Here is a 23,653-nt window from a genome sequence, read left to right on the forward strand (position 1 = left end):
TCATTTCTTGTTTGAAAACACTACTACAAAAATAGTTAAAGATCACACTTTGACAAAAAAAAAGATCTCACTTTTATTGGAAGTGTGATAAAAAAAATTAGATTGATATTTTAATCACACTTAATTTGATTGAGTGTGATAATATTTATTTTTTATGTCACTTTTCAATTAAGTGTGATTATATATATATGTTTTAATCACACCTTCTAATTAAAAGTGTGATTATATATATACTACTACTTTTTAATCACACTTTTTAAACAAGTGTGATTATATATATATTTTTTAATCACACATTCTAATTAAAGTGTGATTATTTATATATTTTTTAATTACACATTCTAATTAAAGTGTGATTATATATACACTACTACTTTTTAATCACACTTTTTAAATAAGTATGATTATATATATTTTTTAATCACACCTTCTAATTAAAGTGTGATTATATCACTACTACAAAAATAGTTAAAGATCACACTTTGACAAATAAAAATATCTCACTTTTATTGAAAGTGTGATAAAAAAAATTAGATTGATATTTTAATCATACTTAATTTAATTGAATATAATAATATTTATTTTTTATTTTATTTTTAAATTAAATATGATTATATGTATATTTTTTATTCACACCTTTTAATTAATGTGATTGTAGATAGTTTTGAATATATTGTTTTTATATAATAATATATCCCACACTGGTGCCCTTTTCACTTCCATTACTCTCAGCAGGCAAAACAAGAATTTGTAAGGACAAATCGTTTTGAGACTTTTTCCAAATAAAACCCTAGCACCTCATTGTATGCTCAATGTCAACATCTCTTCAGCCTCTTCCAATCTCCCTCACAGTGGACTCGCCATCCCTTCTCCCTTACAAAGGTATGGCCTCTCTCTCTCTCTCTCTCTGTTGTTTAATGGTGGGGTAAGGGTTTTCGGTAACGTGGTGGCGCTGTGGTGGGGATGGAATGGTGTAACGGGAGGTGCGGTGTGAGAGGAGGGCTAGTGGTGCTATAGTAGGGAGGGAAAGGGCGGGCATTTCAGATTGTGGTGGAGAAAAAGAGTAGTTTTGTGGTTGTGGATAAGAGGGAAAGAGGCAATGGATCTATGGTAGTAGAGGGTTGGAGGGGCTGTGGCAAGGGGCGGAAGGGGAAGTGTAACCAGGTGGGATAGGGGTTCCTAAGGGGAATGAAGAGGTTGGGGAGCTATAAGAGGGTTGGGCGAGGGAGACGGTGTAAAAGCCCTTCTTGTGTTTGATAAAATACCTGTGTGAAACATCGCCATATTGTTGGGTATTTTTCTCTTCTCTTCTTCTCTTCTCTTCTTATTCTTCATAGAAACACTGTTGTGCTTTTGATTATTGGACTGAGTTGCTTATGGTCATTGAGATTTTCCGAGTCAGAGTTGCCTCAAGATGAAGGTAAGAAGATTTCCTCATTTTATATTATAGTTATTTCTGTTTGGGTGCCAAGAAAATGCAGGAATAATCAATCAAACTATAGAAATTTTGAGTATTGGTTTTTCATTATATGGGTTCAGTTAAAATGAGCCTGTCTTTGGTATTTTGGGTTAGTTTAGTTTGATTTTGGGGGAAAATCAAATAAATAGCAAACAAATGAATTGTTGAAGAATGGGACACAAATCTGAGATAATTTGTATTCCATAATGTGAAAATTCTGTGTCCACTTTTGATTTACTCTTGGTTTATATTTCTTGTTTGGATGGAAAAAGGTTAATTGCACTATTATTGCATTCTTATAGTTAAAACTAATTAAACTCTTCATCTCATTTATTTTATTTTATTGTGACATGGTGGCTGATTGATCATCTCAAGTTTCTTGATAATCCATTGTACATTGGTGGTGACTCCTACTCTGGTTTGGTTATTCCATCATTGTTCAGGAAATTTTAACCGGTACCTTGTGTTCACAAAAATTTTTTTTCTTATTATTTTTACTAACTTAATTTTTATCTCTTAAATTATCTTCCTTGTTTTTTATTTTATCCTTAAATTATTAATTTCATCTATTAAGTCTCTATTTCTAATTTCAGCTGATGTGGTCTAATTAGAGACAGTTGTCCAAATCAATAATTGTTAAATCCTAATTTGATGGGTAGAAATGTCATTTCAAAAATTGAACAACTGAAACAATATAATCAACCTATGTGTTTGGCTATAGAGTGTAAATTGTTTAATATAGCATAAGTCCAAAGATAGGAGTTTGGTTGTGTGATTTATGTTGTTAAAATTGTAAAATTATATTTTGGCCCAGTTGGTTAGGTTTCTATGATTATTGGTTTGGTTGAACTATTTTCAATTAAATTATATGAAATGAAATCAGAATTTTATAGATGAAATTAGTAGTTTATAAATAGAATAGAAAAAATGGTAAAACTTTTCTACCTTTGCGGTGACTAACTTTGTTTTTTGTAGGTAATGAACTTGGACATCAACCAACAATGAACCTACAAGTACATGATCTAGTTTTAAAACTTTAATCAAGTGTTCAGCTTATTCCAATTGTTTAGTTGTGTTTTTTGTTTTTTGTTTTTTGTTTTCCTTCTTCATGAAACTTTTTTGGAATTTTTTTAAAACAATTCATTTTTAGGAAATAGAACATCAAAAAGTTATTTTTAATTTTTTTTTTCACTCAAAAATGAAAATGATGGATACTTTCAAACTTTTCATTATTTTGTCTTCAAAAAATAAAAAATGAAAGCAAATAACAAAAACACAACCAAACAGATAAGAATTTTCAGTTCATAATTTTATTTATTTATTTATTATTTTTTTTTTTTCATTTTTGTTTTCTTTGAATGGGAGTGATCATTAGGGATATTTGTTGGGCAATCCAGTGACAGATGTCTATGATGACCAAAATTTAGCTATCCCATATGCTCATCGTGTATCACTCATTTCAGATGAAATCTATGAGGTACAATTCCATTTTTTTTTTCTTTATTTTTAATGTTTTGAGGTAAATTATATTATTAATTCCTTTAGTTTAACTGAAGTTTTAATTTGAATCCTACACTTTTAATTTTATTGTAATGTGGTCCCTCTCTTATATATCATTAGAATTTTAAACGAAAAAATATCATGTGCAAAATTAGATGAACTAAAATAAAATTTAAAAGAAAATATAGGAATCACCACCAGTGTAATAAATGGGTGCATGAGGTTTCTTTCTTTCTCCATTTGACACAATTTAAATGTTGAAAATCAAATTGAAATTTTATTCATTAGGCACCAAATTGACAGTTTGAACATTAAAAATCAAAATGACACAAAACTCATATTTTAGGAATCAAAAATATAATTAACCCTACAAAAAAAAATCCTTGCTTTCATCATTGCTTTGCCAAATACCGTATCCTTGGGATTGTGCTTTTACACAAAAGATGATTTTACTCTTTACCATAATTAACCTCACTTCATATCTTACAATTATAAATACAATGTGATCTTTATATGTCCTTTTGCAGTCAACTAAACAAAGTTGCTATGGTGAATATATGAATATAGATCCAAACAATGCAGCATGTCTATATTATCTTCAAATTGTCTCTGAGGTAACCATGTTTTCACTTATTTCATCTTGGGTTAGTTGACTTTCATCTGCTAAACTATCGTCATTTTTTCTGTTTCATTATTAAACAATAATTTCATCTACTTAATTTCTAAAGTCTCTAAATTCAATTCATGTGATCCAGTTGGAGATGCCAGTCCAAATCAATAACAGTCAAAGTCTAACCTAATGGGCAAAAAGATAATTTTACAATTTAAACAAATTAAATCATACCACCAAGCACTCATCAAATTGGCTGTAAGGTTTAATTTGTTCAAAATAATAAGAAAAATGAAGGTTTGGTCATATGATTTAATTCATTCAAATTCCATAATGATCTAATTACCAATCAAGTTAGGTTTTAAAAATTACTGATATATATAACAAAACAACTATCCAACACCTTTGATAGTTTTTTAATTTATTCATATGATTTAATTTATTCAAAAGGTTTGGTCACCTCTTGTTTTTTAGTTTTTCATTTGTTGAATTGTGTTTTGTTGGTATAACAAAACAACTATCCAACACCTTTGATTATAAAAAAAAAAAAAAAAAAATTTAATGAGTAGGAAGTCGTGTATTTATGTTGACAGATTTGATGATGCAATAGCAGCGGCTCAAAGAGCAGCACGGCTGGACTCAAGCAACAAGGAAGTGAACATGGTGGTTAGGAGGACACGGGCGTTGGCAATGGCTCAATCCAACGGTAACGATTTGTTCAGGGGATAAAGATACTCAGAGGCTTGTGTTGCATATGGAGAGGGACTCGGCCATGACCCCTACAACTCGGTGTTGTTGTGCAACAGAGCCACTTGCAGGTCCAAACTTAGTCAATTTGAGAAAGCAATCAAGGGCTGGACTGCTGCCCTTAATGTGCGCCCATCTTACAGGAAAGCCAGATTAAGAAGAGTCAATTGCTATGCCAAGGTAATTAACTAACTACTAGTAGCCTATCCTATATGTCTATTTGTTGCAACATTTTTTTAAGTTTTTTTGATATTTATGAGCAGAATTTAAAAGGAATTGAATGCTCTTCGCACTACTAGAAATATGATGGTCTAAGTGTTTCATGTTTTACATGTTAATGCATCCTTTTTCTATGCTTGAAAATAGGTTATGGCAAGCAAGACAAAGATCTACATTGTGCTCGAGTATGTTGGCGAGGGCGAGCTTTTTGACAAAATAGTAAGGCATTGTTTTTTGAGCTTCTACTCTCTGAGCACCTATAATTTCATTCATAATATAATCAATTGTGTAATGCATTACATCTTAATTTAGGCATTTGCTCATGTCATTCTTACCATTTTGTTGTGGTAATGTGTGTTCTATTGAGGCTCATTTATGTAAATCATGTGGGTACCGAGTCTTGTATTTGTCTGATAATATTCCCTTATTGACCCTTTTATAACTAGGCCAAACTAGGAAGACTTAAAGAAGATGAAGCTAGGAGATATTTTCAGCAGCTCATCAATGCTGTAGACTACTGCCACAGTAGGGGCATGTACCATAAAGACTTAAAGGTTTAACAAACTTTCTTACATGTTTCATTGATTAATTAATGTATTTATTCTAATTTTTTCCTATAAAAAAGAATTTATTATCTAACAGTAATTTGGTTTCTTTGGCTATCTATTCGACCATGACTCTGAAATTTGCATTACCCTGCATCTTTTGTAGCCCGAGAATCTGCTTCTAGACTCATTTGGTGTTCTCAAGGTTTCAGACTTTGGATTGAGTGCATTTTCCCAGCAAGTGCGGGTAAGTATTATGTGAGTTTGCAACAATTTCCTCATCTAAGAGCAGATTTTTAGCAGGCGGGTGTTAATAAATTGAACATTAAATTTTTTAAAAGTGGTTGCAGCACTGAGTCAATTTTGCAGTCTATTTGGTTTACTAAAATCACCTAGTCCAGAAACTACCTTTCTGGCCAGGAGCAGTGCCCTGCTCTGAAAGGAATTCCTCAGGAATAATGTGGCCATTAGTTTTTCTTCTATCCTTCAGTGGCTTGTTCATTTCTGGTTTCTATTAATTTGGAAATGAATTTTTTTTTTATGATTTGTGTCTTTCCTTTCCCTCTTTTTATATTAGTTCCCCAAATCAAGGAGGCAGTTTAGTTTTATTAGTTGACTTCTTCATAAGATTCTGTATTATGCATCATCTAGATTTCGACACTTTGAAAACATTCAGTACCATTTTTTAAGACCTGATCTAATCCACATTGAGGTTATATGATCTCAATATCATTCAGACACATAAGTTATGGATTGCCTTAAACCTAACCCTCATTCATCAATATAAGTTAGTGTTGTGGCTTTGCTTAATCAAAGACTGACTACCTTGTTTACTGTAGGAAGACGTGCTGTTTTACACTGCCTGTGGAACCCAAATTATGTTGCTCCTGAGGTATCAATTATGATGTCATGGAAATGGATGGTCACTTCGATGCAAAAAATTTTCCTTTTCTTATTAGTTTCTTGCATTTGTGATACTTCTTTCTTTCTTTCTTTCTTTTCCCCCATTCCATCAGGTGCTCACCGATAAAGGTTATGATGGTACAGCAGCTGATATATGGTCTTGTGGGGTCATTCTGTTTGTTCTTATGGCTGGATACTTGCCTTTTGACGAGCCGAACCACATGGCTTTGAAAGCAGTCAAGAACTTGGTTTTTTCAAGTGTTTTTAATTTTTTAATATATGTAATCACAGTTACATTTTTTTTTATTAATTTATTTGTATATACTTTTGAACATTTAACTTTCATTTATGAAATATATGACGTTATTCCATTCAATATATGGTTGTGATTCAAAATATAGTATATAGTGTGTATTATATTCTTCAAATGCGCGTACAAAAATAATATTAATTATTCTTCAAATATGTCGAATTTTTTTTTATCACAGATTTTATTAGTTATTAATCACACTTAAAAGATGTGATCTAAATGTTTTTAATCACACTTAAAAGATGTGATCTAAATGTTTTTAATCACACTTAAAAGGTGTGATCTAAATGTTATTAATCACACTTACCAAGTGTGATCTAAATGTTTTTAATCACACTTAAAAGGTGTGATCTAAATATTATTAATCACACTTAAAAGATGTGATGAAAGCATTTTTTAATGACACTTAAAAAGTGTGATTAAAAATGACCCTTTTTAATCACACTCCCAAAGACCACACTTTAATAAAACTTAAAAAGTGTGATTAAAAAACATACATCACACAAAAAAAGTGTGATCTTTATCTGTATTTGTAGTAGTGAAATCACCTACGGCCACAATTTTCAACGACCGACCACTATAGCTGACCATCGACAATCTCCTTTTATTACCATTTTTCACAGTCGGCAATCACCTTCAATCATGGCCAATCACCTCTTGTGTTTAACAATAACCTTCGACAGGTACCTCTATGTGGCCGATAACTACCTCCGACTACCATTTACAATCATTGACAATCACCTCTCATTGGCCACCCCTTTCACTTGTTTTAAGAAAAAAAAAATTGAAACACACTTGTATCATACCATATATATATATATATATATATATGTATAAATGTTTTGTTTTTGTCTACTAAAATAAATAAATACACGTGTAATGTTTATTTGTAAATAAAAAAAATTAAACAAACTATAAATATTGCCAAATAACACCTTTAACATTTCTTATCTTTCTCTTTTTAAATTGAAGGTCATAGCATATAAGAAAAGTAAAATCTTGCCAACAACAAAACTTGAAGCCTTCACCTCTTAACTGGGCTAGTCCCAATCAGTTCCTCTAAAGAACTTTACCTACCAAAGTAATTCTCTTGCTATTTTTGTATAATGACTACTTACATAAACTTTTTCTGTGATTCTTTTAAATTATATCTTGTACTTTCCTCAGCTAGAGCTGATGCTCCAGTAGAATTTCATGGTTTGCACCAATTTGAAAAATGTGCATATCTCTTGTAGGAGAAGTTCTTTAATGGTTTTGGGATGATTTGGGAAATTGGTTAAAAGTTAGTTTTTTTATTTTTATTTTTTAATCTTTTTGTGTGTAAAAAATATGAAAGGTGATGTGACCTAAAATGAATAAAAAATTAAAAGTTGGGTTTTCAAATTGCCCCATAATCAAACGATGCTCAAGAATATTATGATTCATAAAGATGTGGAACTCACGATTTTGTGTTAAAATATAGGGACAATTACAGTGTAGTGATGTCAGGAGATATTAATTGCACAATAATGAAAAAAATTATAATTATAGTTATTAATATTTATATAATTTTTTTTATTGATTTGAAATTTGTTTTCAAAAACTACATTGATGTGTAGCTTTCCCTAAAATATAAGAAAAGAACAAGAGGATTAATGTTTGATGGGGGCAATGACACGTGATGTCTTGAATCGCCTAATAATTTTTTCCCATGTAGCCATACATAATACAACAATAGTGATACAAAATGTTTTAAACACACAATACACAAATATAAGACAAAGAATATTTACATTTTTGTAATTGCAAATATATTCTGTTTTCCTATACATTTTCATAATAATTTTTATTTTTGTTTTTTGGATTGACCTTAATAGCTAGCTGCCTTGTGGACGCAAAGATAAATTGTACTTTCATACATCAATGTGTCTCCTCCTCCTACTGATGAAGATGACATGTCTATGGAATTTGTTAATTTGCATTAAATTGAGGGTTGGGCTTCCTTTAGTTTGTGATCGGATTGAAAGGTACCGTTAAGTTCGTGGAGACCCACTACGAGTCTCGTTTTGATAATCTGAATTGTTTAATGTGTAGAACTCGTCGAGTACTATATGTCTATAAAAAATCACATTAATCGGATATCGATAAATATTTCATCCTATCATATTTCATTAACCGTTTATTTTTTTACCGTCTATTTTTTTTTTATATTGATTTGATCACGTACCTATCGATATCCGATCAACGTGCTTTTTTATAAGCATATAGTACTCGACGAGTTCTACATATTGAATAGTTCAGATTATTGAAACGGAACCCGTAGTGAGTCACATAGTTCCAACAACACCCTCCAATCTGATTACGGACTAGAGTGAAGCCAGCCCTTTAAACTAACATGCAATGTCATATAGGTCTTACAAATAACAATCCTACGAACCGTCAATAAACATCACAAAAGTTTATATAATCAAATATCAATAAAATTTTCATACATTTCAAAATATTTTTATATATTTCAATACATTTTAATATATTGTGTGGATGTTAATTTTTGACCTCACTACCAAATAGATCTTCTGCTGAGATCTAGAGAACTTAGTTGAAGAGCACGCGGCAGAATAGATTAAACCAACACTTGCCCACAAAAAGACAAGAATTACCGCAGTGACTCGTCCACCCAAGGGTACTCCAACGATCAAGTCAGTGAATAATCTCACAAGATCTCAACTCAACTCAATCAAGTATACCTCAGACAATCAACAGTGCACAAGTAAAAGTATACCTTAAACTCACGGGAGTGCCTTACTTTTATAGCCACTAGTGCCCTCGTCCCCTAAGAGTCTCATTTTATAGGACTCAAGCACAATGCTTATTTCAGACTTGTAGATAAATTCGTCAAGAGCCTCATCCCTATCCGAACTATGTGTCTCACTTATTTAGGACTCTTGTCCTCTGTCAAAATATCTCGAATTCTGATATTACCGTACCATATCTCAGCAATCTGGCTTGTCTACGTGACACCTCGGGCAACACTTCAGTCATGTGGCATGACCTCAACAATACGTCCTTACATACTGTTTACACACTTTTTCAACGCTAACCCATTGTTCATTATATGCCTTTGAGGATAGTAACACTACAAACTTTAATAAAAAATTTATGGATAAATTATGTATATTGTGCTTATAATTTGTTCATTATATCATTTTGGTTCCTTTATTTTCAGTCCGCCCAATTTTATTTTTATTTTTAAATTTTGAATTTTGTCTCAATGTGAGCTAATAAAAAAAAGTTGGTTAGAATTTCAAGCAGACATTAGACACGTGGATGGCACGTAACCTTTTGTAATGGTTTTATCTCATCATCTCCGTCTCTATCTTCATCTCCATCTCCTTTCACACTTTTTCTGCAACAAAAAAACTACCATCTTCGACATCTCGCCATCGTCGTTGCCAGAACCAGCAGCCACCATCACCTTTCCAATTCCACCATCTGCTTGCTTGTTCCTTCCCCCTTCCCCTACCACCGCCAACACTGTTCGCAATCGACACCACCATTGCAATCACAATGAAATCAAAAACAAAAATCAATCTTTCAAGCATCAATTACTTGGATCTGTTAGCCAAAAAGAGAAAAAGGACAATGAATCGGTTGCTGTCTTCCTCCGCCTTGCCCCTCTCCTAGCCTTCTACCCCTCACTTCCCTTCCCCAGCCCCTAACATCGCCCTACTCCTCCCGCCCAACCTTTAATACAGGCTTTTTTCCCATTTCCCACCTTCGAATGTCGTCTCACTCCCCTGCGCCAACCACGGACGTGGTCTTTTTGCCATTCCCACAACCTCCGACGTCGCTTCATTCCTCCACCCGAACCTCCAACGCCGCCTTCTACCCCTTTCACGATCTCTGACGGCGGCTCTCATCTCCTTCTCAATCTCTAACGTTGCCTCTTTCTGTTTACTCAAATCCTCCATGCTGCATTCTCTCTCTCTCTCTCTCTCTCTCTCTCTCTCTCTTCCCTCTGCTCTTCCCTCTTTCTGAAAACTATATTATATTGTTTTGAGCGAGTGAACTCATAATATCTCACCGAGTTTGATGGGTTTCGGGCAAATGGACCATTTTCCCCTTCAAAACATGTGCGATCCTTATGCATATTCCCATTAAAAATATTAATGGTGATTATTGTGGAGATATATTTTCTGAGTATCAACACGTGGCAAAATGACGCCGATATGTTAGCCGAGGTGCCACGTGTCCTGATCATGACGCCGAGGTGATCTCGGCAAAGCCGAAATTATCTCTGAAGATATTGGAATCCGAAATAAGTGGATAAGGGACAAGAGTCCTAGAATGAAAAGGGAACTCAACCTGGATGAGGGACAAGAGTCCTAGAATGAGAGAAGACTTCAGTTTGTATTAAGATAAGACTCTTAGAGAGCTTATCCTAATCTTACTGGGAGTCCAAGATTACTAGTAATCCTAAGTCTATAGAAGTTAGGCTTCTATTGGGACTAGGTTTATGTTGGCTATAAAAGAGAGGCACCCCCATGGGCTAAGGTATGCTTTTGATACTTAAGCTTGTGAGTTTAGCACTTGATTTATCTTTGAGAAATATACTAACTTGATCGTCGGAGTGTCCCCGGGTGGACGAACCACTGCCGGAATCTTCTCTTTCTGTTGCAGGTCAGCTAGGTGCTATCTATTTTGTCGGTGCTCTCCAGCTGGTTACTAAGCGGGCAGTGTGGTCAGAAAATCACTCACACAATTTGGCGCCGTCTGTGGGAAAGAAAAAAAAATAGATGGCCAATGACAGACAGAAGAATCAGACTGGAGACAACGCTCCTACTGGGAATGGGAGATCTATCAACCTCGACGTTGAAGGGGACAATAGCAACACAGAAACTCGTGACCAGAGTCACGGAGTGAAAGACGCCGGCCATGAAGGTGACGCACCAAAGACAACAGATCGAAACGGATACTACAACGAAGATGACCTCCAGGTATGGAAGGATAGATACCTGCAGAGGAACGAAGACCCTTCCAGAAGGGGTGCAAAGACAGGGGGCATGAGCGCTTCCAAGAAGATAACATTCGAGTATAAAAGAACTCATCCTGAGTGAGTAGATCCTGGATCCCGGATCCGAGAAGACATGATCTCAGCCTAGACAAGTAGGCCCGAGAAGACGAGAGCTCAACCTAAGTGAGCAGATCCCGGATTCCAGATCCCGAATCCTAGAAGACATGATCTCGGCCTAGATGAGTAGGTTTGAGAAGAGAAGAGCTTAACCTGAGTAAGCAGATCCAAGATTCTAGCTGACAAGATCTCGGCACTTAAGTCCGAAAAGAAAAGAGCTCAGTGAGCAAATCTCAGATCCCAGAAGATAAAAAAGAAAACACACAAGGTTGGACTGCAGTTAGCCAGGTTGAAGACCTTTTATAAGGTTCACAAAGGAGTATGTGGAAGCCATGCAAGGGGCAGGGAGAAGAAGAATATGTTTACCACTTGTTGAAATTTGTAACAATTTACAAGTTTGTTAAACCGATATGATGTTTACCACTTGTTGAAATTTGTAGCAATTTACAAGTTGGTTAAACCGAGATGATGTTTACCACTTGTTGAAATTTGTAGCAATTTACAAGTTGCTTAAACTGATATGATGTTTACCACTTGTTGAAATTTGTAGCAATTTACAAGTTGGTTAAACCGAGATGATGTTTACCACTTGTTGAAGTTCTGTGTGAATTTACAAGTTGAAGTTAAACCGAGATGATGTTTAACACTTGTTGAAATTCTGTGTGAATTTACAAGTTGAAGTTAAACTGAGGTCATGTTTAACACTTGTTGAAACTCTGTGTGAATTTACAAGTTGAAGTTAAACCGAGGTTATGTTTAACACTTGTTGAAATTCTGTGTGAATTTACAAGTTGAAGTTAAACCGATGTGTTATTTAACGCTTGTTGAAATTCTGTGTGAATTTACAAATTGAAGTTAAACCGAGATGATATTTAACACTTGTTGAAATTCTGTGTGAATTTACAAGTTGAAGTTAAACCGATATGATATTTAAACACTTGTTGAAATTCTGTGTGAATTTACAAGTTGAAGTTAAACCGAGGTCATGTTTAACACTTGTTGAAATTCTGTGTGAATTTATAAGTTGAAGTTAAACCGATGTGATATTTAACACTTGTTGAAATTTTGTGTGAATTTACAAGTTGAAGTTAACCGAGATGATATTTAACACTTGTTGAAATTCTGTGTGAATTTACAAGTTGAAGTTAAACCGATGTGATATTTAAACACTTGTTGAAATTCTGTGTGAATTTACAAGTTGAAGTTAAACTGAGATGATGTTTAACACTTGTTGAAATTCTGTGTGAATTTACAAGTTGAAGTTAAACCGATGTGATGTTTAACACTTGTTGAAATTCTGTGTGAATTTACAAATTGAAGTTAAACCGAGGTCATATTTAACACTTGTTGAAATTCTATGTGAATTTATAAGTTGAAGTTAAACCGAGGTCGTAACGGAAGAAGATTGGTTTAAACACTTGTTGAAATTCTGTGTGAATTTACGAGTTATAATTAAACCAAGGTTATGATAAAGGAAGATGGTTTAACATTTGTTGAAATTTTGAGAAAAATTTACAAGTTGAAGTTAAGCCGAGGTTATGATAAAGGATGATGGTTAAACACTTGTTGAAATTTTTGAGAAAAATTTACAAGTTAAAGTCAAGTTCAAGCAATATCTGCGTACTTGCCGAGACTACCAGGTTGTCAAAACTTGAAATATGGAAAACTGAAATCTTGATAGAAGACATTGAGAACTTGACAAGTCCTAAGCAACACTTGTGAAAATATTTGTTACAATATTTTTCAAGTGTTAGGACAAGGCCGAGATGAGCAAGATTAGAAGTTGTGACAGAGGTATTTTACCCGAAGAGATTACACAATCAAGGTGTATTTTGAAGACATGCAAATTATTCTAAGTATAGAATCATACAAGAGCAGAAAAAAGAAGACATACATTCAAAGAAGAAATCAGAGAAATGTATTTAAAGAAGAAAGAAGGCACTTCGGCCTGAGTGTTGAAAAATAAATTATTCAGACTACAAAAATGGCACGTCGGCCGGATTAAAAGCATACAAAGACGGACAAAGTACAAGGTACAAGGTACAAGGAGTAAAAGAAGGAAACAAAACTACTTGGCATCAATGGCAGGATATAGAAAACAGTTGGGAAGACTTCTCAGCAGCCTTCTCGGCCTCGAGCTCAGCATCGATCTCCCGAAGAGTTTGATCATGGTTCTTCTCGACGATTGGCACCTCGGAGTTTGAAGGCAAGGATTGAAAGCAAGAATCTGGAAAAAGACACAGAAAACAGAAACAAGAATGTAATTTGTAATCAAGAATGGTGATGAAGCTATCAGGAAATCAAGACAAAAAGATTGCACAAGTGTGTCAAGTCAAGAACAGTGGCAGAAATCAACAAATGTGTGAACAGTGTGTATTTATGAAGATGATTTGGAAACAACGGGTAAAACAACAATGGTGATTAACAATGAAGCAGAGCTTCTTGGAAAGCAACAAGAAATAAAACCAGGAGGAACAGTGGCTTACTAGAAAGAGGGAAGCCGGAATGAGAATTGCCGAAGTCTGACAACAATGACAGAATGACGTAAGTTTCACCGGAGGAGAGGAGCGAAGACAGTTGCAGAAGCTTGAAAGCTTGGAACAATGACGGATTTAAGCAAAAGAGATAGAAAGAGAAAAAGCCAGAGGATTGAATGAAAAAAGAGAAAAATAGTCAAGAATATGACAAAGTTCAAGAATAAAGCCAAGTGCACAGGCACTAAGTAAGTATGTGAAAAACAAGAAAGTAATGACCCAGACACGATACTAGCAACAGAAAGCGGATATGACAAGAACAGTGCCAGGCATTCAAACAATTCAAAACTTAAAGACAGACGAAAATAGAAGGCAACAGATGGCAAGTAAATAGATTCAGAAGAGTGAGCTTAATAGCAAGTAAAGAGTTTATGAACCTACAAAGTGAAATGAACGCCGATATGAAAATCTCCGGAGTCAAATAGATGACTAGAAATCGGGAACTCACCAAAGAGTGTGAGTGGAGCAGTTGCAAAGCTCTTGGAGTTTACAAATTAATGGAACTAGAACCTCGGCTAGGAGGTGAGATTTCAAGCAGCTTGGAAAGCATGAAACTTGATTCTTGACACCAGTGGACAGTAAAGTCCAGGGAACTTTGAGGTCGACGAGTTTGATCTCGGACAGAGGGGCACAGATGAACGAACAGTGTAGGTTCCATCACTTCAGAATGCCAAGGTAATAGAACCTAGGGGGCAGTTGTGGGGATATAATTTCTGAGTACCAACACGTGGCAAGGTGACGTCGGCGTGTCAGCCGAGGTGCCACGTGTCCTAGTCATGACGCCGAGGTAATTTCGGCAAGGCCGAGGTTATCTCCGAAGATATCGAAATCCGAAATAAGTGGATAAGGGACAAGAGTCCTAGAATGAAAAGGGAACTCAACCTGGATGAGGGACAAGAGTCCTAGAATGAGAGAAGACTTCAGCTTGTATTAAGATAAGACTCTTAGAGAGTTTATCCTAATCTTACTGGGAGTCCAAGATTAGCAGTAATCCTAAGTCCATAGAAGTTAGGCTTCTATTGGGACTAGGTTTATGTTGGTTATAAAAGAGAGGCACCCTCATGAGTCTAAAGTATGCTTTTGATACTCAAGCTTGTGAGTTTAGCACTTGATTTATCTTTGAGAGATATACTGACTTGATCGTCGGAGTGCCCCCGGGTGGACGAACCACCACCGGAATCTTCTCTTTCTGTTGCAGGTCAGCCATGTGCCATCTATTCTGCCGATGCTCTCCAGCTGGTTACTAAGTGGGCAGTGTGGTCAGAAAATCACTCACACAGTTACTGATTTAATTAAATTGGAGCAAAATTTAATATTGAAAGTGAAAATTGAACAAATTAAAAATACGAGAACTAAAATGACAAACAAAAATATAATGGCGTTGGTTGGGAAAAAGAAATTGAGGCTATTGTAGCCTCATATATGAAATAAGCCAAAAAGCGTGAACAGTGCACGCGTGTGTACAACTGGGTTACAAACAATGGTCAAATTACTATTTTATCCTTTGACTATTTCAATGGTTATGGGTTTATACACAGCTGAAACAAAAGCCTCTGCCCTATTCTCATCTCTTCCGTTCCGTCTCTCACAATCAACTGCAGCAACACGAGTTTGCGACTGATCTCTCTCTGGCGGAGCTTTACCTTCCACACAACACAACCGGCGAAGAACTACGGCAGGTAAATCACCTGAACTGATTATATATGTGTTTGTTACCTTTGTCAACTCGGTTATGTTCATTTTCCATTCCGATCTACAAGATCTTGCTATGTTTTGGCCCATAGTGATGGTATTCGGTGGATATTTACACCGATCTGGTGATGATCCATCTTTCCCCAAATTTAAATCGCCGACAACCACGTTTTTTTTTTTTTTCTCCCCTTAGTTAAATGGCTCATAATAACCCAAAATATTGTGTTGAGCTGTTTTTTTCCCCCATTGATTTCCATAATTATCAATTAACAATCCGAATGTGCAGATGATTAGGTTTGGAGTTGGAAATAATTTTTTTTTTTGGTTCAAAACGATTATGTTCCATATTTTGATCTTCATACTAGTTGCTTGAAATCTGATTTTGTATGCTGTGTTTTTCCCCTTTTTTTCCTGTCAATCTGTGTTTGTGCATCATATATGAAATGGAGCAAATTTTTCATAATAATCTGTCAATCTGTGTTTGTTAATTAAGATTGCAAGCCATTGGAAACCATTGGAATTAAGGGTAGAATAAAAACAAATTAAAATGAATTAATCTGACTTTCGTGATTGGAAGCCATTGGAATTAAAACAAATTTTTTTTAATTAATCTGAATTAAAACAAATTAAAGCCATTGGAATTAAAACAAATTTTTTTAATTAATCTGAATTAAAACAAATTAAAGCCATTGGAAGCCACTGCAAGCCATTTTCCTGATTTCGTCAATAAAGGTAGAATAAAAACACTTTAAAATAAATTAATTTGATTTTGTCATTTTCCTGAAAAAATAAATTAAGACTGCAAGCCATTGGAAAATAAATTCTATTCTTCACTTGTAATATACCTTGATTACAGCAATCAAAAACAAATTTCATACAACAAACTAAAATGATTGAACTCTTATTTTAAAGTGTTTTATTTTTTATTTTTTTATATATTAGTCAAATATGTAGCTCTATAATTCTGATTTATAGAGCTGCATTGTGGAACTTGTCATGCCTCATATGCATATCAAATTACAGGCAGCCATGGGCCAGTTCATTCTCATAATTTTAACATTTGGAATACATTTGTAATTTATAAATTCTTGGACAGGACTTAAGATGAGAAATTCTAATTTAATCCGTTAGAAATATTATAAATTATAATTTATAATTACATATACCACAGTTGGGCTTAAAGTAAAATATTTCTCAAAAGACCTACATTTACTTAACAATGAAGTTTGTTAATGTTTCATATTCAAATAATTATGAAAACAGTCTAATTTATTTAATAACTCTTCAAGATAAATGACAACAACATAGCTGATATGTATTGGTTGAGTGGTTTATTTAAGAGTTAAAATGATCCAATGTCGGACTAGGCCAAACTTTAGATGACATAGCATGGTTGTTTGGATAGAATCACATCACAAAAGTATTATTTATACTAAAGATAAACCTGTATTCTCTGTAAAGTGTACTAGAAAAATTTAAAAAATTATTATTTTTACTAAATATTTCTTAGTAAGAAACAGCGGATGGCTTCCTCCATGTCCACTAGCACGTCAACATGGCCATGACGAATGTGTGCTTGCGGCTATGGCTATTGTTTTGTTAAGGTTTCCAGATCCCACAAAAATCCTGGTCATGCATATTATGTTTGTCATCGGCCCGTGGTGAGTTGTGTAAAATATGTTATTTGAATCTCCATTGATTGGCAAAATTGAACTTCCATAGCTAACCACAGTTATGTTTGTTGCTCATCAGCAATGTGTAAATTGGATTGGTTGGTGTGATGAATTAGGGAGACCGAGCCCCGACCATGACTCATTCCCAAGCGAAGTCATGCAGTTACGGGCTGATATCGTGCAAATTTTTAATACCATGCGTGTCATGAAAACGGTTATTTCTGTGTTGTGCATAACGGTTATCATATTATTACTGCACATGTAAAACGTTGTAACAACATCGTGTATGTACGTTGGATGCTTGTTTAACTAGTAACTGAAGTTACAAAACTGGACTATTGTAAATGCTACTTGCTATTATTAGTTATGTTCTACTTTTCTCCTTCTTTCCAGTTTACTTTTGCATATCATATTTGCCTGTGAGATGTTGTCTATTTTTCGTTTCTAATTTATGTAACATGTGTACACTACCTTGTACCGTAATTAGTTCAATGACGGCAACATGTTCATCCCCTCGAACACCGTCCAAACATAAAGGTGTTGGACACTTGCCTAGTGAAGAGTTGGCTGATTACATTGATCTTTCACATAAAGCAACTTGGGACAGTGTATCAATCGAAATATTCTTAGAGTGTGTGCGAGAGCAAATTTTAGCGAGACATAGGCTAGGTACAACTATCACAGTTGCCAGGTATAAGGAAATTGCTGTGAAATTCGCTCAGCGCACGGGTAGATGTCATGACATGAAACAGTTCAAGAATAAGTACCTTGCTTTGAAAAATGAGTGACAGGCTTAGAATAAGTTGATGGACAGCAGTAAGGGTGTAACTGGCATTGGGTTTGACAAGGCAACCGGGTTGTTCACCGCGTCAGAGGAGTGGTGGGAAAATTTGAAATCGGTATGTAATATGTTGTATATACTTGTAGTGTATTGTTCATTTCATATTCGTAATTAATTTGGTTGTTTGTTACTTTACTACTTTAATTTGGTTTTTCTAATTTTTATTCTTCTCATTTGCAGACAAACAAGCTAGCGTACAAATTCACGACCAAGCCATTAGAACATGAAGATTTGAGGCGGGAAGTTTTTACAGGTGCAACCACGACTGGAAAACATCATTGGACCCCTGGCGAGTAAGTTGCGGACATTGCGGACGATGAATCCGATTCAGTTAACTCCCCTGGGTTGCAGCCATTTACTGAGCCATATCAACCGGTGGTGGACTCATCACCACCCTCCCCCATCGTCCAGGTAGATGAAACGGAGCAGGGGTCAAAGCGCAAGAAGGGGGGTAGTACAAGTGGAAAGTCGAAGAAGCCATCCAGTGGTGCATCAGTGCTTGCAGACAGTTTCAACCATCTCTCCGAGGCTGTTCGTTCACAGAAGCACCTTACAGTTAGGCATGGAACTGGTGCATCTCAAAAGTATGGCATTGAGGCATGCATACAAAGGATTATGGCTATACCTGACTTCCTCAGAATGACCCTTTTCCACTTTGCTTGCATTGCATTGGAGAATGCAAATTACCGTGAGATACTAATGTGCATGCCTGATGATGGTAATGTGGTCGGTTAGCTTGCGGCATTGAAGGCCTCCAAAGGACTGTGAGTCCTGCGGTTTGTTGTTTTTGGGGAAAATGGAAACTGTTTTGGGTGTTTGTGGACATGACTTGTGCTATTATGTTTCTTTATTTTTGGTTTTTCCTAGCTTCGCTTATCAGTATTGTTAGTTAAAATTAATGTTTTGGGTAAATGGATACGGACCTAATGTCGAACATTTTATGCAGTATTACTTCATCGAAGCGTGGTTTGTGTTTACTGTAGTAGAATTCCCAACTAGAATTGTTCAATTTCATCGACTGCATTCATCTTTATGGTTTGTAGGAAAATGTGGATGTATGCATGGGTGTTGCCATTCTTTTTATTTTGTGCATTAGTTTATAATATGACAAGACTACATCGTTGACGTAATTAATCCTGTGTTGTGTGCATTGTAGGGTTCAAGAATTTTGATATGTGGAATGGTGAATGTACTAATCTGTATCGAAATAATGATGATGACATAATCGAACAAGCAGAAGAACAAGAGGACCAATAGAACGATGTAATCGTTGAAGCAGCGTGGCATGCAATGGAATATTACGTGAAGTACATGGAGAAGATCCCATGTCGAACTTCAATTTTAACCGGTTGTGCATGGATTCAAGAATTATTTGATGGACACTTGGGTAGGGGCAAAGAAAATTTGCATATGCCTCTGTATGTGTTTAAAGCATTATGTGATACATTACGACGGGATTTTGGTTTACGGGGTACCTAAAAGCCCCCATGGATTACACATTGAAGAAAGTGTTACCATGTTCATTCATACCTTGGCCGGCTACCAAAACCGAAACATTTAAGAGCGGTTTCAGCACTTGGGAGAAACGGTTTCTCGACATTTTCATGCAATGTTGGATGCAATGAAATTGTTCATTGAACAGCATTGCAAGCCAACTAGAGATCAAAATAGTAGGCATCCCTACTTGCGGTCAAGAGGCAAATACGTACCGTTCAAGGTGAGAATTCAGTAATTTCTGTTAAGAACACTTGTGTAGAATGCGGTGTCCAATTAAATAGTTGTGATGTGTTCTATTATGGCAGAATTGTATAGGTGCGTTGGATGGAACTCATGTAGAAGCCGTGTTGCTTGCCCGTGATGCGGGTACATATTATGGCCGAAAAGGTTATCCAACCCAAAATATACTAGCAGTCTGCGATTTTGACATGTGCTTCATTTTTATTTCTTGCGGCAAGGATGGAAGCATGCATGACAGTCGCATCTTCAAAGAAATAATTGAAAATCAACGCACACCGTTTCCGCACCCACAAGAAGGTAACAAATTTCAGATTCAGCACTAGTGCGGGTTTATGTCACGTGTATATAATTGTTTTATTTTATTTTATTTAACTATAGGTAAATATTACCTTGTGGATGTGAGATATCCAAACAAGAAGGGGTACTTGGCACCATTCAAAGGGTCTCGGTATCATCAAGCACTATTTCGGGAACATAGACGACCCGATAACCCAAGAGAAATGTTTAACGAAGCGCATGTGTCATTGAGGAGTGTGGTGGAAAGGACTTTTGGAGTATGGAAATCTCGGTGGAAGTTCTTGCATAACATGCCGGACTATGATTTTGTGACGGTGCAAGTGCCATTGGTTGGTGCATCAATGGCGTTACACAATTTCATTCGTAGACACGAGTTAGCTGCCTTGGGCAACGACAGACATTATTCTGTTTCATCAGCGCTAGATGACATGCCCGACGTTCACGGTGGCGGAGAAAATCTAGATGATGGGCTCATGGTTGGGGATACAGATGTGGATATGGCAAGAGTTCACGTTCGCATACGCGACCATTTGTTTTATATACGCAGTTTGGGACTATTGTGAATATGCACTTTTCGATGTGAAAATTTGTTGTGGAATGTGACTCACGTAGCAAGTCATTGTACTTATGGAACTATTTGTAATGCATAATATTCGAATTGCAGCTTCCTAAACGTTTGTAATGTTCTTTATAAATTTTATTTGTCTAGATTAACCTTTAGTTTCGTTCAATTTTGCACCTATTGGATGCCTTTGATATTTGACTCCCAGTCCAATTTCATAACAAAGAATAGCATTCTTTTTTAGTTGTAGTTCATCATTTTTTTGGTAATTTTTTCAATTTCTGACAAATTTAATAATTTTATAAGCTGGTTTTTTTTATTTATTTGTAGAAAAACATAAAAAGTCATATTTAATTTTTAACAAATTTGAACAAAATGTTTGAAATTTTTTGTAAACATCAACTAAAGAAAAGAGTTCGCGTTCAAGCCAAAAATATATTTGAATTTAATTTTTATTATTTATGACAATGGGATACATTATAGTTGAAATACAAATAATTGGAAAAAAATTACTTGAAAAAAAAAATTACTTGAAAAAAAAAATTGAAAACAAAATAGTTGGAAAAAAGAATTACTTGAAAACAAATTTTTCGAAAAAAAAATTCAAACAAATTTAATGGACACAAAATTTATTTGAAAAAAAAAGTAATTAAAAAAATTTTTATTTGAAAAAAAAAAATGAATTGACAACAAAATAATTGAAGAAAAATACGTATTTGAAAAAAAAAATTCATTACAAGCTGATGATTATTAATAATTTATAAATTTTAAAAAAATTATAAATTATATTAATGGGTCAGGTTTAACAAGTGACTGAAGGTTTATTCATATATATAATTAATTGTGTATAAGTTTTACTTTGTTTTTTTTTGTACATGTTAAAAATTACAATTCAATTAGAATAAATGACAATCCTTTTTATTTTTTTGTTACCCAGGTTTGTTTATTTTTTTTTTCAATTAAATGACAATGGCTGAAGGTTTGTTTATTTTTTTTTCAATTAATATTACAATCCTTTTTATTCAATTACAATTCAACTTTGAAAAAAAAAATTGACGTGCAGACCGTACGTCCCACGTAAGCCAACGCCGGTTTGGAGTTCAACGACTGGCAGCTTGGTTATGTAAGGGCAATTTGGTTATTTAATAGCAAAACATCGTATCAAACACTTTTTTTAATATAATTATTTAAAAATATTTAAGCCATTTTTCTAAATATATAAATTAAAATAGTCAAATAATCAAAAAATTTAAAAAATAATCACTTCCTAAACGAAGTTAATAACTATTAATGTAATTTATTCAAAATTTATTCAACAATATTGATGTTTAATTGAAATTTATTCTAAGGCCTCATTAATCAATAGGCGAAAAAAATCGAAAACTTATTACAAATTGTTAAATCACTCATTTTTTACATATTTTTCTATTAAAAAAATTAAATAAATCAATTAAAAAAATTAATTCCAAAATGAGTCAAAAATATAGATCTCCAATAAAATCTCAATCTCACATTTGCTTTTCATATTAACCATAATTCTGAGAGAGTACTGCCTCATGAATATTCAACATATAGGCCTATTTTGAAAAAAATGATAAAAAGTAGTTTTTTGGCTTTTAATTAAATTTTTAATTTTTTTTAGACAAATGATTTGGGAAGTTGATAAAAAGTTACTTTTGACTTTTTTATTAATATTTGTTTATGATGTCAAATTATAATAAAATGACCAAACTATCCCTATTTAGTTTAAAATATTTATAACTTCACCCATATAACACATTTTGACCTATGAAGGGTAGAATTGTAATTTTACCATTGGACAAAAACCAACTTCTCAAATGAAAAAAAAATTCAAAAAAGCCAATATTTAACTTTTGCTACAAACTAAAAAAATTGGCTAAAAGCCAACTTCTCAAAACAAGCCATAATGATATAAGCGGGGATTCTATTGACACCCTCTTTATATTTTTTAAATTACATTGGTTCCCCATTTTATTTCCTGAAATATCACTACTGTTCCGATTTTAAATTGTAAACCATGTATGACAATTAGTTAAAATAGTATAAAAGTTAAAATGAATACAAAAAATTAATTTATTCTTTTTAGGATAAATTACACCGGTGATTCTTATATTTTGCTTCTTATGTTATCTTGGTCCACACACTTTCAATTGGTTCAAATTTAATCCTTAATTTTAAATTTTGTGTCAATTTAGTTCAATTAATAATATTGATAGTGTTTTTGAGGGAAAATTATCACTGGATTGGTTAAGATTAACTCATTGAGTTCAATAAATTTATAATTTTATTCTTAAAAATATGACAGATGCCACTTATATACATATTTTTCATACAAATTACCAAGAGTAATTAGACCAAATTAAAACAATATCATAAATTTATGGTCAAAATCGAGCCAATTGAAATTGTATGGACTAAAATGACACAAAGATCACAGTATAGGGACTACCATTGTAATTTGTCATTTTTTTAAAAAAAATTTTACACGTGTTTTTCTAAAAAATCAAAAAATCACTAAAAATAAAATACTATTTTTCAAACGAATCCTTAGTATAATAAAACAAAAATGCTAGAGATATCAAATTTTATATCAAACACTCATTTTGGTAGAAAATTTTATATATCTAACATTGCTCATAACAAAATCCCCTTGTTAGTCAATCGCAGCATTACTTGTATACAGGCGAGTTGGACCTTATATAATTAAGTGTGTGACCAATTATCATAAAATTAGTCAAAGTAGATTGAACGACATTGTTTGGGCCCATGGGGACTACTACGGGTCTCGTTTCAACGATTCAAATTGTTTATGTTGTCGGACATTTCGTGTATTTTATTTACCAAAAAAAATTAGGTTGATTTGATAATCGTAGTGTAATTTATCGCGTTTGTC

The 23,653-nt window shown here is 34.0% G+C and overlaps 1 protein-coding gene across 23 annotated transcripts; it reads left to right on the forward strand.

Annotated features, from left to right (window-relative positions):
• The first annotated feature begins 704 nt into the window (after positions 1-704).
• On the forward strand, positions 705-6,359 carry LOC145789393 (CBL-interacting serine/threonine-protein kinase 9-like). 23 transcript variants are annotated; one of them, XM_082873535.1, is made up of 11 exons: positions 721-1,420; positions 1,835-1,915; positions 2,435-2,472; positions 2,835-2,936; positions 3,487-3,573; positions 4,163-4,496; positions 4,683-4,754; positions 4,982-5,089; positions 5,247-5,327; positions 5,920-5,972; positions 6,097-6,359. In XM_082873535.1, exons 7-11 carry the CDS (start codon positions 4,686-4,688, stop codon positions 6,212-6,214), a joined length of 429 nt encoding a protein of 142 aa, XP_082729661.1. In that variant the 5' UTR covers positions 721-1,420; positions 1,835-1,915; positions 2,435-2,472; positions 2,835-2,936; positions 3,487-3,573; positions 4,163-4,496; positions 4,683-4,685; the 3' UTR covers positions 6,215-6,359. The 23 variants fall into 23 exon arrangements, with proteins under 23 accessions (XP_082729679.1, XP_082729680.1, XP_082729665.1 ...); XM_082873549.1 differs by having other exon boundaries at positions 743-1,420; positions 2,857-2,936; positions 4,183-4,496; XM_082873537.1 differs by having other exon boundaries at positions 744-882.
• Positions 6,360-23,653: the final 17,294 nt, after the last annotated feature.

The sequence above is a fragment of the Camellia sinensis genome, chromosome 6 (assembly GCF_055761805.1).
Source record: "Camellia sinensis isolate YWXY chromosome 6, ASM5576180v1, whole genome shotgun sequence".
NCBI classification, from domain to species: Eukaryota; Viridiplantae; Streptophyta; class Magnoliopsida; order Ericales; family Theaceae; genus Camellia; species Camellia sinensis.

What these genes read in the sequence shown, in the direction of transcription:
- LOC145789393 (XM_082873548.1), top strand. Translation starts at nt 4,686, where the DNA reads ATGGCAAGCAAGACAAAGATCTACATTGTGCTCGAGTATGTTGGCGAG. An exon ending in TGTACCATAAAGACTTAAAG is followed by an intron (nt 5,090 to 5,246) that starts GTTTAACAAACT and finishes CATCTTTTGTAG; the next exon opens with CCCGAGAATCTGCTTCTAGA. An exon ending in CATTTTCCCAGCAAGTGCGG is followed by an intron (nt 5,328 to 5,919) that starts GTAAGTATTATG and finishes TGTTTACTGTAG; the next exon opens with GAAGACGTGCTGTTTTACAC.